The 14663-nt window shown below is 47.0% G+C and overlaps 1 protein-coding gene across 23 annotated transcripts in view; it reads left to right on the forward strand.

Moving 5' to 3' along the window:
* Window positions 1-3668: 3668 nt before the first annotated feature.
* LOC110521090 (gephyrin) overlaps window positions 3669-14663 on the forward strand; it is a 161565-nt gene continuing 150570 nt past the window's right edge. For 16 of the 23 annotated variants that reach the window (XM_036976176.2, XM_036976177.2, XM_036976168.2 and 13 more), the window contains exon 1: window positions 3669-3905. In XM_036976176.2, the coding sequence (XP_036832071.1) occupies window positions 3842-3905 (64 nt within the window). In that variant the 5' untranslated portion in view covers window positions 3669-3841. The remainder of the gene's footprint in view (window positions 3906-14663) is intronic. The other 7 variants (XM_036976167.2, XM_036976169.2, XM_036976170.2 and 4 more) reach the window with 3 other exon arrangements.

Raw genomic sequence — 14663 nt, forward strand, 5'->3', positions numbered from 1 at the left:
TCAAAAGAAATCAACCAAGACCTTAGAAAAAAATTGTGGACCTCCACAAGTCTGGTTCATCCTTGGGAGCAATTTCCAAATGCCTACAGGTACCACGTTCATCTGTACAAACAATAGTATGCAAGTATAAACACCATGGGATCACACAGCCGTCATACCGGTCAGAAAGGAGACACGTTCTGTCTCCTAGAGATGAACGTACTTTGTTGCGAAAAGTGACAATCAATCCCAGAACAACAGTAAAGGACCTTGTGAAGATGCTGGAGGAAACAGGTACACAATTATCTATATCCACAGTAAAACGAGTCCTATATCGACATAACCTGAAAGACCGCTCAGCAAGGAAGAAGCCACTGCTCCAAAAGCGCCAGACTACGGTTTGCAACTGCACATGGGGACAAATATTGTACTTTTTGGAGAAATGTCCTCTGGTCTGATGAAACAAAAATAGAACTGTTTGGCTATAATGACCATCGTTATGTTTGGAGGAAAAAGGGGGAGGCTTGCAAGCCGATAAAGACCATCCCAACAGTGAAGCACGGGGGTGGCAGCATCATGTTGTGATGGGTGCTTTTCTGCAGGAGGGACTGGTGCACTTCACAAAATAGATGGCATCATGAGGTAGGAAAATGTTGTGGATATATTGAAGAAACATCTCAAGACATCAGTCAGGAAGTTAAAGCTTGGTTGCAAATGGGTCTTCCAAATGGACAATGACCCCAAGCATACTTACAAAGTTGTGGAAAAATTGCTTAAGGATAACAAAGTCAAGGTACTGGAGCGGCCATCATAAAGTCCTGACTTCAATCCTATAGAACATTTGTGGGCAGAACTGAAAAAGCGTGTGAGAGCAAGGAGGCCTACAAACCTGACTCAGTTGCATCAGCTCTGTCAGGAGGAATGGGCCAAAATTCACCCAAATTGTTGTGGTAAGCTTGTGGAAGGCTACCCGAAACGTTTGACCAAAGTTAAACAATTTAAAGGCAATGCTACCAAACACTAATTGAATGTATGTAAACTTCGGACCCACTGGGAATGTGATGAAAGAAATAAAAGATGAAATAAATTATTCTCTCTACTATTATTCTAACATTTCACATTTTTTAAATAAAGTGCTGATCCCAACTGACCAAAAACAGGGAATTTTTACTGGGATTAAATGTCAGGAATTGTGGAAAACTGAGTTTAAAGGTATTTGGCTAAGGTGTATGTAAACTTCAACTGTACATATGAGATGAGTAAAGCACTATGTAAACATTTTGTACGTTTTTTTAAATTTTATTTAACTAGGCAAGTCAGTTAAGAACAAATTCTTATTTTCAATGATGGCCTAGGAACAGTGGGTTAACTGCCTGTTCAGGGGCAGAATGACAGATTTGTACCTTGTCAGCTAAGGGGTTTGAATTTGCAACCTTGTGGTTACTAGTCCAACGCTCTAACCACTAGGCTACCCTGCCGCCCCGACTAGGGTTCCATTATTATAGTGGCCAGTATGTATATAAGGTGCAGGGTTACATGACAGGGTGGAAGCCAGCTAGTGATTGCTATTTAACAGTCTGAAGGCCTTGAGATAGAAGCTGTTTTTCAGTCTCTCTGTCCCAGCTTTGATGCACCTGTACTGACCTCGCCTTCTGGATGGTAGCAGGGTGAACAGGCCGTGGCTCAGGTGGTTGATGTCCTTGATGATCTTTTTGGCTTTCCTGTGACATCGGGAGGTGTAGTTGTCCTGGAGGGCAGGTAGTTTGCCCCGGTGATGCTTTGGGCAGACCGCACTACCCTCTGGAGAGCCCTGCAATTGCGAGCGGTGCAGTTTCCGTACCAGGAAGTAATACAGCCCGACAGGATGCTCTCAATTGTGCATCTGTAAGAGTTTGTGAGTTTTAGGGGTGAAGCCAAATTTCGAGACGCTGTTGTGCCTTGTTCACTACACTGTCTGTGTGGGTGGACCATTTCAGATTGTCAGTGATGTGTACGCCAAGGAACTTGAAACTTTCCACCTTATCTACTGTGGTCCCGTCGTGTTCCCTCTGCTGTTTCCCGAATTCCACGACCAGCTCTCTTCGTTTTGTTGACATTGAGTGAGAGGTTATTTTCCTGGCACCACTCTCCCAGGGCCCTCACCTCCTCCCAGTAGGCTGTCTCGTCACTGTTGGTAATCAGGACTACTACTGTTGTGTGGTCTGCAAACTTGATAATTGAGTTGGAGGCGTGTGTGGCCACACAGTCGTGAGTGAACAGAGAGTACAGGAGGGGGCTGAGTATGTGGGGGCTGGCCCCTGTGTTGAGGATCAGCAAAGTGGAGGTAGTTAATCATGAAACATACACCCCCACCTTTCTTCTTCCCTTAGAGTTCTTTATTCCTGTCTGCGCAATGTACTGAGAACCCAGATGGATGTAGAGATAGAATATCTCGAGAGAGCCATGTTTCCGTGAAACTGAATATGTTACAATCCCTGATGTCTCTCTGGAAGGAGATCCTCGTCCTGAGCTCGTCTACTTTATTAGCCAGAGACTGCACATTAGCGAGTAATATACTCGGAAGCGGTGGATTGTGTGCACGCCTCCTGAGTCGGACTAGAAGTCCACTCCGAATACTTTTTTTTTCCGGAGCAGCCTGTGGAATAAGTTAAATTACCCTGGAGGGTACGAACAAAGGATACAATTCGGGAAAGTTATATTGCTGGTCGTAATCCTGGTGAGTTACCGCTGTTCTGATATCCAAAAGTTACTTCCTGCTGCATGTAATGTAAATGGCTTTGTTTAGTGTGACATCATTGTAGTGTGTGGTTTTGTAGATGGGATGACCCAATGAAAATCATCAAGGAATCAGATCTACAATAGAGTCCCACTTCCCCTAGATGGTGTTTGAATAGTGGAACAAGGACCTTTTCAGCAAAAAATATTTAATCAATTTAAATGTTCTTCCTTGATTATTTTTTTATTTAACTAGGCAAGTCAGTTAAGAACCAATTCTTATTTACAATGACGACCTACCCCAGCCAAACCTGGAGAACACTAGGCCAATTGAGCACTGCTCTATGGGACTCCCAATCACAGCCATATGTGATACAGCCTGGATTTGAACCAGGGACTGTAATGACACCTCTTACATTGAGCTGCAGTGCTGTGCTGTCCACTGTGCCACTCGAGACCCCAGATATTGGATATTCTAAAGTACATTGAAATATGTTGTTTTAGTTTTTCATAATCAATTCTAGAATATATGTTGTATAGCACATACACGGCATAGGATGACTAGATTTTCACCTTGAGTTTGGAATCTCCCAAAATCCATTTTCCAAGGGCATATAGTAGGTATAGTATGAGGCTATTGTCACAAAATGGTGAAATCAAAGTGTGTTATCTATAAGTCTCTACACAGTCTTATTGTTGATTTCACAACAATTACCAGGCGAAGTGGGACAATAATGTACTTCTAATGAGAAAATTGACCCTAGACTTTGATCTATGTGACATCAAACATATGATGTCAGAAAATGGAGTGGCATTACAGACGCAATGCCTGTCTGTTTCTCTGAAAGTCTTCAGAGAGAAATCAATAGTGGTGTCCATAAGACATCATTTTGAATACACACTACTACCGTGGCAAGCGGCCAACTGAGTGATGTGTGCGGTTTTAACAGCCCCCGCATTCTTCAGCGCACAGCAAGTCATCTGTAGCTGTCCTGGTCGCTCGGCTCTCCACTTCTCTCGCCTAGCCCTGCACTTCTTCATTTTCTCCCTCCTCCTCCTCCTTCTCCCCTCTCATCCCTGGAAGTTCGATGCGATCGGCTCTTGGCCCTGCCGTGAGTTCTCAGTGCGGGCGACAGCGCTGCTGAACATGGCGTCAGACGGGATGATTTTAACAAACCACGACCACCAAATCCGGGTCGGAGTCTTGACAGGTAAATGCAAAATTGCATTGAGTGATTCATATTTCTCCGCGGCTATATGTGTGAATGAATATCCATTGTTTGTCTGTCGGGGTGCCTCTCCCGGGCGTCACGTAGGCTAGGCTACATGTCAGTTGCTTTTGCGTGGTGACTCTCTCCATCTGTCGCTGGAGTTGCAGCTCTCCGTGGCTGGTCAGCACCTTGCGGGGCGATGTTGTTTAGAAGCCCTCTTATTTTCCTTTCCGGACCAATTGATTTAACACATCCTTCAATGCGACAGAAGATGATAATGTTGGCTACATTCATACAAACCTGTTCGGGGTTTCATTCGGTGTCATGGTATTTGCTAGGTGGTTTTTCCCGGTGAAGGGCTCAGTTTTGTATGTTGAATTATTCATAGCCCATATCTGCTTGTAAAACCGGAATTACAGCTGATTGTGTGCGGGGATAGCGCGGTATGGATTTTGTTATTGACACAAAGCTGAGCACAGGGTTTCTTAAAATGTATCCCATGACAGTTGCTGATGATCAGTGTATTTAGGCCTATTTATGCGTACAAAATGCCCGTGTTAACTGCGAAATGCATGGCAATGCAGTCGCAATGAATGATATCTGACTGATTTGTGAATGACAGCGCCAATTGCAGCAGTTGTTTAACGTGACAGGCTCTGCTGGTTTCGTGGGCAGAATACAAGTCGAATCTACTGTGCATGACATTCCTTCAAATGCAGACATCCTTTGACACTGACGGTCAGTTTACCGACCATAAAATAATAACTATATAGGCTTGAAACTAACGTTATAGGCTACACAAGAAATTGAAAATGAATAATTATCTTCTATGTGTTTTAGGTATGTTTGCTTTGTCATGCTTCTTATTCAGAGTGTTGAGTGAAGGCGAATACAGTCGTGAGGTGTCATGAGAAGAAAGCAAATGAAATCTAACCAGCGATGTTAATACGGGCAAATACAGGGTTGCCTGTGCTATACGGATGATGGAAGGGGATGGGTGATAACATTTTTCACGATCGCGGTGTAGGCTATTCGTGATCGCCTATGACATTCTCCGTTATGGAAAATCCGGTTGGAAGGTGGTAATGTGTAGCAATGGAGGAATCATTGTAGATCCTGGAATCTGCTAGGGAAACCCCGCTGCCCCCCCCCCCCCCCCCCCCCCCCCTCGCCTCCTCTCACGCAGTAGAGAGCGCGACGGAGAGGCAGGGAGAGCTAGAGAGGCTCGACTACTTTCAGTACTGTCCGCGGTGCTGCGTTCCATTTCTCCCTCTCTCTCTCGCTGCGCTAAATGCACTGTCAGAAAGGGAGTTTAACCTCGCTGATAAGCATTCATGAGGCATAATGTAAACCGTGCTATGTGGATGTGGGTGGTTTGTATTTCTGCGTCCCCAACATCAACACAAGTGTAAGTTGTGGTTTTCCGCTGTTTCTGTTCCCCCAGAGTAGCTGCTGGGGATCCCTACTAAATACAAATGGCAAACGTTAGGCACGTTTAACACCAAACACAGATATCACCAAAACCAACAACATCCACAAATAAACCCCCACATATTTTTGCTATCCTTACCAACCTCTGCCATAACACGACACTGACCACACAGTCCCTCCTCCATCCATCCCTCCTCCACAGGGGTCAACCCGTCATCCATCCCTCCTCCACAGCAATGGGGGGAATGAGATGACACCTTCATCCTCCTCCTCCATCACTCAGTGGCACTCAGTGGCCTGACAGGTGATGTGGTGACATCACCTGCCAGCCCCCGCTCAGACCAGGGATGGAGATCTCAAACGTTTATCATGGATATAGACTTACAGGTGATGTGGTGACATCACCTGCCAGCCCCCGCTCAGACCAGGGATGGAGATCTCAAACGTTTATCATGGATATAGACTTACAGGTGATGTGGTGACATCACCTGCCAGCCCCCGCTCAGACCAGGGATGGAGATCTCAAACGTGTATCATGGATATAGACTTACAGGTGATGTGGTGACATCACCTGCCAGCCCCTGCTCAGACCAGGGATGGAGATCTCAAACGTGTATCATGGATATAGACTTACAGGTGATGTGGTGACATCACCTGCCAGCCCCCGCTCAGACCAGGGATGGAGATCTCAAACGTTTATCATGGATATAGACTTACAGGTGATGTGGTGACATCACCTGCCAGCCCCCGCTCAGACCAGGGATGGAGATCTCAAACGTGTATCATGGATATAGCCTTAGCAAAGGAAAGCATGTAGAAGTAGGCTTGATAATGTAGATTGGCACACTCTATAGCTCCAATGCAAATAACAGCAGTGGCACGGCTAACGCCAGCCAGGGGAGGGAGGGATATCTCAAACCATTTTGATTGATCAACTTATCAACAATGTAAACAGCATAGAATTAGAATGGCTAGAACAGACAATATGGCTACACCATGTATACAGTCAATATAGCTGACATGGTATTGTAATGTATAGAGACGTATGTATGCATCAGTGTCAATGTCTATGAACTGCACACTCCAATGCTAATTATGAGCTGGTCAATATTTCTTTAAGGTCTCCTCTAGGTTGCCAGGGGTTTGCCTTTGGATATACATTAATTGGTGCACTAATATGTGTACTATAAGTATGTGGGGAAATGGATACAAGGATTTGTTTGTGGAAATAGTCATGGAAAGTGTGTGTGTGTGTGTGAGAGAGAGAGACAGACAGACAGACAGACAGACATAGGTTTTAATTGTCTCTATCTGGGGCGGCCTGAGGGTGTGGACAACACCATTCTCCAGCACGCTCTCCTAGCTAACTGTCCTCCTGGCCTGTGTGTGTGCCTCTCTCCACCTTTCTAATGACTCCTTCTGCATTCCCTCCCTCCCTCCCACACACACACACACACACACACACACACACACACACACACCATCCAGCTGCTCTCCTCCCCAACAGCCTGCATGGCCTCATTGTGGTGTGGTGCTGCTGAGGAGAGATGGATATGCCATGCAGAGAGTGGGTGTTCTCTGGACCCCTGTGTTCTGATGTAGCAGGCAGAGCTGGACTCTGTCACGTTAGACTCCCACAGCTGTGTGTGTGTGTACTTGCATGCATGTGTGTTTGTGCGCTTGTTCATCCGTGTGTGTGTGTGTGCTCTCTGTCTTTGTGCACAAATAATACTGAGCTCTGGCTGAAACACACAAGCTTAGCAAATCCCCCTGGTCCCAAATGTAGCTGCTGTATCCATACCTCCCATTAACACAATACAACATCCCCCTGGTCCCAAATGTAGCTGCTGTATCCATACCTCCCATTAACACAATACAACATCCCCCTGGTCCCAAATGTAGCTGCTGTATCCATACCTCCCATTAACACAGTACAACATCCCCCTGGTCCCAAATGTAGCTGCTGTATCCATACCTCCCATTAACACAATAAAACATCCCCCTGGTCCCAAATGTAGCTGCTGTATCCATACCTCCCATTAACACAATACAACATCCCCCTGGTCCCAAATGTAGCTGCTGTATCCATACCTCCCATTAACACAGTACAACATCCCCCTGGTCCCAAATGTAGCTGCTGTATCCATACCTCCCATTAACACAATAAAACATCCCCCTGGTCCCAAATGTAGCTGCTGTATCCATACCTCCCATTAACACAATAAAACATCCCCCTGGTCCCAAATGTAGCTGCTGTATCCATACCTCCCATTAACACAATACAACATCCCCCTGGTCCCAAATGTAGCTGCTGTATCCATACCTCCCATTAACACAATAAAACATCCCCCTGGTCCCAAATGTAGCTGCTGTATCCATACCTCCCATTAACACAATACAACATCCCCCTGGTCCCAAATGTAGCTGCTGTATCCATACCTCCCATTAACACAATACAACATCCCCCTGGTCCCAAATGTAGCTGCTGTATCCATACCTCCCATTAACACAATAAAACATCCCCCTGGTCCCAAATGTAGCTGCTGTATCCATACCTCCCATTAACACAATAAAACATCCCCCTGGTCCCAAATGTAGCTGCTGTATCCATACCTCCCATTAACACAATAAAACATCCCCCTGGTCCCAAATGTAGCTGCTGTATCCATACCTCCCATTAACACAGTACAACATCCCCCTGGTCCCAAATGTAGCTGCTGTATCCATACCTCCCATTAACACAATAAAACATCCCCCTGGTCCCAAATGTAGCTGCTGTATCCATACCTCCCATTAACACAATACAACATCCCCCTGGTCCCAAATGTAGCTGCTGTATCCATACCTCCCATTAACACAGTACAACATCCCCCTGGTCCCAAATGTAGCTGCTGTATCCATACCTCCCATTAACACAGTACAACATCCCCCTGGTCCCAAATGTAGCTGCTGTATCCATACCTCCCATTAACACAGTACAACATCCCCCTGGTCCCAAATGTAGCTGCTGTATCCATACCTCCCATTAACACAATAAAACATCCCCCTGGTCCCAAATGTAGCTGCTGTATCCATACCTCACATTAACACAATAAAACATCTCAGGGCAAAACCCAGTTTTAATCTGTAGGAACCTGGTGCTCCCACATCCTACATTACTGTAGCAAAGCACTGTAGCTTCATGGTGTATGTAGCATTACAGCCCGTTGATGCTTGGCTACTGATAGTGTAGTACACACACACACACACACACACACACACACACGTTGACAGACCCCCCTCCCAACACACACACACACACACACACACATACACACACACACACACACACACACACACACACACACACACACACACACACACACACACACACACACACACACACACACACACACACACACACACACACATGTTGACAGACCCCCCCCCCCCTCCCAACACACACACACACACACACACACATATTGACAGACCCCCCTCCCAACACACACACACACACACACATACATACACACATACACACACACACACATACAACACAAACACCCATGCTGCTGAATAGACAAACATGGCCTCAGTAGTAACCTACCAATGAGAGAGAGCCCTGGGTTGGAAGTCTTCTCTCTGCAGCAACAGAGAAGAGGGACTGGGATGGGGAGAGGTGGGGAGGGGCAAGGGGACAGAGAAGAGGGACTGGGATGGGGAGAGGTGGGGAGGGGCAAGGGGACAGAGAAGAGGGACTGGGATGGGGAGAGGTGGGGAGGGGGAAGGGGACAGAGAAGAGGGACTGGGATGGGGAGAGGTGGGGAGGGGCAAGGGGACAGAGAAGAGGGACTGGGATGGGGAGAGGTGGGGAGGGGGAAGGGGACAGAGAAGAGTAATGGGGAGAGGTGGGGAGGGGGAAGGGGACAGAGAAGAGGGATGGGGAGAGGGGGGAAGGGGACAGAGAAGAGGGATGGGGAGAGGTGGGGTGGGGGAAGGAGAGAGAGAAGAGGGACTGTGATGGGTTGGGGGAAGGGGACAGAGAAGAGGGACTGGGATGGGGTGAGGAGGGGTTAGGGAAAGGGACAGAGAAGAGGGACTGTGATGGGGAGAGGTGGGGAGGGGGAAGGAGAGAGAGAAGAGGGACTGGGATGGGGAGACGAGGGGTGGGGAAAGGGACTGTGATGGGGTGGGGTGGGGAAAGGGGACAGAGAAGAGGGACTGGGATGGGGAGAGGTGGGGTGGGGGAAGGGGACAGAGAAGAGGGACTGTGATTGGTTGGGGGAAGGGACAGAGAAGAGGGACTGGTGGGGGGGAAAGCGGGGACTGGAAGGGGGAGAAGGGAGACTGGGGGAAGAGAAGGGAGACTGGTAGGGGGAGGTGGGGAGGGGGAAGGAGAGCGAGAAGGGGGACTGGGGGAGAGAAGGGGGACTCATGGGGGGGAGAAGGGGACTGGTAGGGGGAGGTGGGGAGGGGGAAGGAAAGCGAGAAGGGGGGACTGGGCAGGAGAGAAGGGGGACTGGGGGGGGGACTGGGGGGGAGGTGAAGGAGAGCGAGAAGGGGGACTGGGGGAGAGAAGGGGGACTGGGGGGAGAGAAGGGGGACTGGGGGGGTGAGAAGGGGGACTGGGGGACTGGGGGGAGAGAAGGGGTACTGGGGGGGAGAGAAGGGGGACTGGGGGGGAGAGAAGGGGGACTGGTGGGGGGGAGAAGGGGACTGGTAGGGGGAGGTGGGGAGGGGGAAGGAGAGCGAGAAGGGGGACTGGGGGGGAGAGAAGGGGGACTGGGGAGGAGAGAAGGGGGACTGGTGGGGGGGAGAAGGGGACTGGTAGGGGGAGGTGGGGAGGGGGAAGGAGAGAGAGAAGGGGGACTGGTGGAGGGGGGGGCTGGTAGGGGGAGGTGCTGCAGGTAACCTGGCGGTTAAGAGTGTTGGGCCAGTAATCAAAAGGTTGCTGGTTTGAATCCCCGAGCTGACTAGTTGAAGGATGAGGGACTGGAATGGAGAAGGGGGACTGGAATGGGGACTGGTAGGGGTAATGCAGGCAGGCAGGCAGGCTCTGGGGGATTTCCCATCTTAAAGGGCATTCCTCACCACTACCTTTCCTAGGGGGGATATAAAGGAGGGCTCTAGCAGTTAGATTGGTTATTGTGAAGGAATACAGGGTTTAATATTTCCAAGAATTGCTGACTGTGTGTGTGTAGTGCATGTGTGTGTGTCTACATATCTGTGTCTACATATCTGTATGTTAGCGTACATGCATGTGTGTGCCTGCGCCCATACGTGTGCTTCTGTGTATGTACACACATTTATGTGCGGAGGGCCAATGCAATAACTATTTAATCTCTTTTGCCACATAATTGAATCGCTGGAGGTTGTCCCAAACTCACCTTACTACAGCCCCAGACCTAGTAGCACTGAGGCATGCTGGGAACAGGAAACCAGAGAAGCAGCCAGTCAGTCAGCAATCGGCCTGGACGGCTTGCGTGCCAGACTGTCCTGCCCAGAATTAGGAGACCCTGTCATCTGTCTCTGAATGGGCTTGGTTAGCTGCCAAGTTATGGAGCAATCTGCTCTCCAAGTCTGCTGTGAATGGCAACACATGGGGCTGGGCGTATGCTCTGTCTCTAGTGATTGGCTATACACCCATGCTCTCTCTGTGGTGATTGGCTACACACCCATGCTCTCTCTCTCTCTCTGGTTATTGGCTGGCCCGGCCTTGGTGAAATACAGTAGGTCTCACCTTGAGGGGGTTAGTTTATCTGGCCCGAGTTACACTGGTGGGAGGACTTAGAACCGAGTGAAAAGAGATTGCATTAGTTTTGGAACTGCGATGCTTCCCGGGCGTGAGCTGGGAGGCAGGGGGAGGGACCACATGACTGGCTGACGGTGAAGTTGGCTTAAACAAAAGAGACGTAGTTCAGCACGTGGAGTCATCAGTGTTTTCACAATCACAAGTGATTTGCTTTTGATTCAAATGCTTTATCTGCCTTCCCAATTAAAACTTGTTTGAAACAATTTTAGGGAAAAGAGATGTATGTTCCTGGACGTTGCTCAATTCTGCCTTGACAACATGACCGAGCAGCGCAGTTTACTGTTTGATTTGAGAAGGGCGCTCCTCCCTCTGCCCGAATGACATGACAGGCCATTTCCCGGTTCAACCCGGGCCAGCATAATAGAACTCCCTCAGTGTCTTGTCCTGAGGCTATCTATAAGGATAGTAGACTCTAAGCTATTACTAATGCTAGCTAGTTAGGACATGTATTCATTCAATGTTTGTCTATGAGAATTTCTAGTTTATGCTTACTAGCATAATGCTAACATTACAATATGTTAGACATTTCTTGAATGGATGTCTGAGATTATTTAGCTCTATGGTAGCATTATGCTAACAGTACTGTATGGTAGAAATGTATTTTTCAACTCTCCCAGGTGGGGTTTATATAGCAGGAGTTAGCACACAACACGACTGACCCCACTGTATCTCTCTCTCTCTCTGAAACGCACACACACACAGAACTACACACACACACACGTACACATAGACTATTTACTCACACACACACACACACACACACACATGGTCTCTCTCTCTCACTCTCACTCTCACTCTCTCTCTCTCACTCTCACTCTCTCACACACACACACACACACACACACACATACACACACCAAGCTGCACAAACACATGGTCAATGTGGACAGCGGGAAGGCAGAGGGAGGGACCACATGACTGGAATAGACAATATGGGATGAGGGACAAGGCCACAGAATGAGAATTAAGTCTTTCTCTGCAAAATAATTATTTCAGTGTAGGTGGTGAAGGCAGGCGTCATTATCACCACGCTCTTTCTCTTTCCTCGTTCTCTCTCTCGTTCTCTCTCTTTTGTTCTCTCTCTCTTTCTCGTTCTCTCTCTCTCGTTCTCTCTCTCTCGTTCTCTCATTCTCTCTCTCTCTCTCGTTCTCGTTCTCTCTCTTGTTCTCGTTCTCTCTCTCTCTCTCGTTCTCTCTCTCTCGTTCTCTCTCTCTCGTTCTCTCTCTCGTTCTCTCTCTCGTTCTCTTTCTCTTGTTCTCGCTCTCTCTCTCGTTCTCTTTCTCTCGTTCTCTCTCTCTCTCTCGTTCTCTCTCTCTCTCTCGTTCTCTCTCGTTCTCTCTCTCACTCGTTCTCGCTCTCTCACTCGTTCTCGCTCTCGTACTCGCTCTCGTACTCGCTCTCTCGTTCTCTCTCTCTCGTTCTCTCTCTCTCGTTCTCTCTCTCTCGCTCTCTCTCTCTCGCTCTCTCTCTCTCGCTCTCTCTCTCTCGCTCTCTCGCTCTCTCTCTCTCGCTCTCTCTCTCGCTCTCTCTCTCTCGCGTTCTCTCTCTCTCGCGTTCTCTCTCTCTCGTTCTCGTTCTCTCTCTCTCTCGTTCTCTCTCTCTCGCGTTCTCTCTCTCTCGCGTTCTCTCTCTCTCTCGTTCTCTCTCTCTCTCGTTCTCTCTCTCTCGTTCTCTCGCTCTCGTTCTCTCTTGCTCTCGTTCTCTCTTGCTCTCGTTCTCTCTCGCTCTCGTTCTCTCTCGCTCTCGTTCTCGCTCTCGTTCTCTCTCATTCTCGTTCTCGCTCTCTCTCGTTCTCGTTCTCTATCGTTCTCTCTCTCTCTCGTTCTCTCGCTCTCTCTCTCGCTCTCTCTCTCTCGTTCTCTCTCTCTCTCTCGCTCGTTCTCTCTCTCTCTCTTGTTCTCTCTCGTTCTCTCTCTCTCTCTCGTTCTCTCTCGTTCTCTCTCTCTCTCGTTCTCTCTCGTTCTCGCTCTCTCTCTCGTTCTCGTTCTCTCGTTCTCGTTCTCTCTCTCTCGTTCTCTCTCGTTCTCTCTCGTTCTCTCAAATTCAAATTCAAGCTGCTTTATTGGCATGAAAAACATTGTGTCAATATTGCCAAAGCAACAATGTATACAATATACATTGTAACAAAATTATAAATTATAGCAAATAATAATATAAAATGGTAGTAAATAATAATACAAAATTAAATACAAAAATAAATACAATAAAATGGTAACAGTCAATAGTAGAAATGTAATAAATATAAAATCAAATTATGGAAAATGAAACTATAACTAACTTATAACTAAATAACGGTCATCTTCTTCTTTATATCAGTACTACAACTACAATCATCATTACTACGACTACTACTACCATCACTAAACTGTTATCACTACCATTACCACCCATATTTGGGATGATAAACATTAATAATTATAGTAATAATAGTAATACTAATAATAAGTAAGTTACTGTTTACTATGCAGATGTTATTATTCAGTGTCCCTCAGGCTATGGCAGGAAAATACATATTTGGCTGCAAGAGGAGCCATTGCTCCTTCGCCCATGAGTATTCTTAGTTTTTCCTCTGGGTTCAATTTGTAAAAATTTGGAATATATGTAGTCATTTCTGTGAATAATGAATCTCTTTGTGAGGAATATTTATCACAGTAAAGGAGAAAGTGCATCTCTGTCTCTACCTCCCCTGTCATGCAGTGACCACCTACACGCTCCTCTTTGGGTAGCCATGTCTTTTTATGTCTGCCGGTTTCTATTGCCAATCGGTGGTCACTCAGCCTGTACTTGGTAAGGATCTGTCTCTGCTTCGTATCTCTGACAGAGTAGAGATAATCAGCCAATTCATATTCTCTGTTTAGGGTCAGATAGCAATTTAGTCGGCTTTGGGATTTTGTTTCGTTTTTCCAGTATTGTAAATATGATTCCTTTGATTGGTTCATGATTTTGCTTATTGGAATTCTTTCTTTTGAAGCAGTGCTGGTGTCAGCTTGGTTGGTGAGGTCCAACACCAGCTGACTGAGAGGGCTCGTTTCCGGGCTCAGCTCTTGGGCTTGAAGTGCTTTAAATTGCAGACTCGAATTTGGACTTGAATTTAGATGTAGCCAACATTTTAATGATCTTTTCTGTATTTTCATTATTACTGGAAAACGGCCCAATTCTGCCCTACATGCATTAGTTGGTGTATTTCTCTGGACTTGTAGAATTTTCCGACAGAATTCTGCATGTAGGGCTTCAATTGGATGTTTGTCCCACATTTTAAAATCCAGTTTATTGAGTGGCCCCCAAACCTCACTTCCATAAAGTGCTATTGGTAGGATTACACTGTCAAATATTTTAGTCCAAATTCTAATTGGGATGTTGATTTTGAATAATTTCATTTTTATTGCATACATTGCTCTGCGGGCTTTTTCTTTGAGTGCCTTCACTGCCATATTAAAGTTTCCCGATGCAGATATGGTCAGACCAAGGTAGGTGTAATGTTTTGTGTGTTCAATTAAGGTGTTGTTCAGGGTGAATTTACATTTGTGTTTCTG

This window comes from Oncorhynchus mykiss, chromosome 4 (genome assembly GCF_057628025.1).
Source record: "Oncorhynchus mykiss isolate SJ-2025 chromosome 4, ASM5762802v1, whole genome shotgun sequence".
NCBI lineage: Eukaryota > Metazoa > Chordata > Actinopteri > Salmoniformes > Salmonidae > Oncorhynchus > Oncorhynchus mykiss.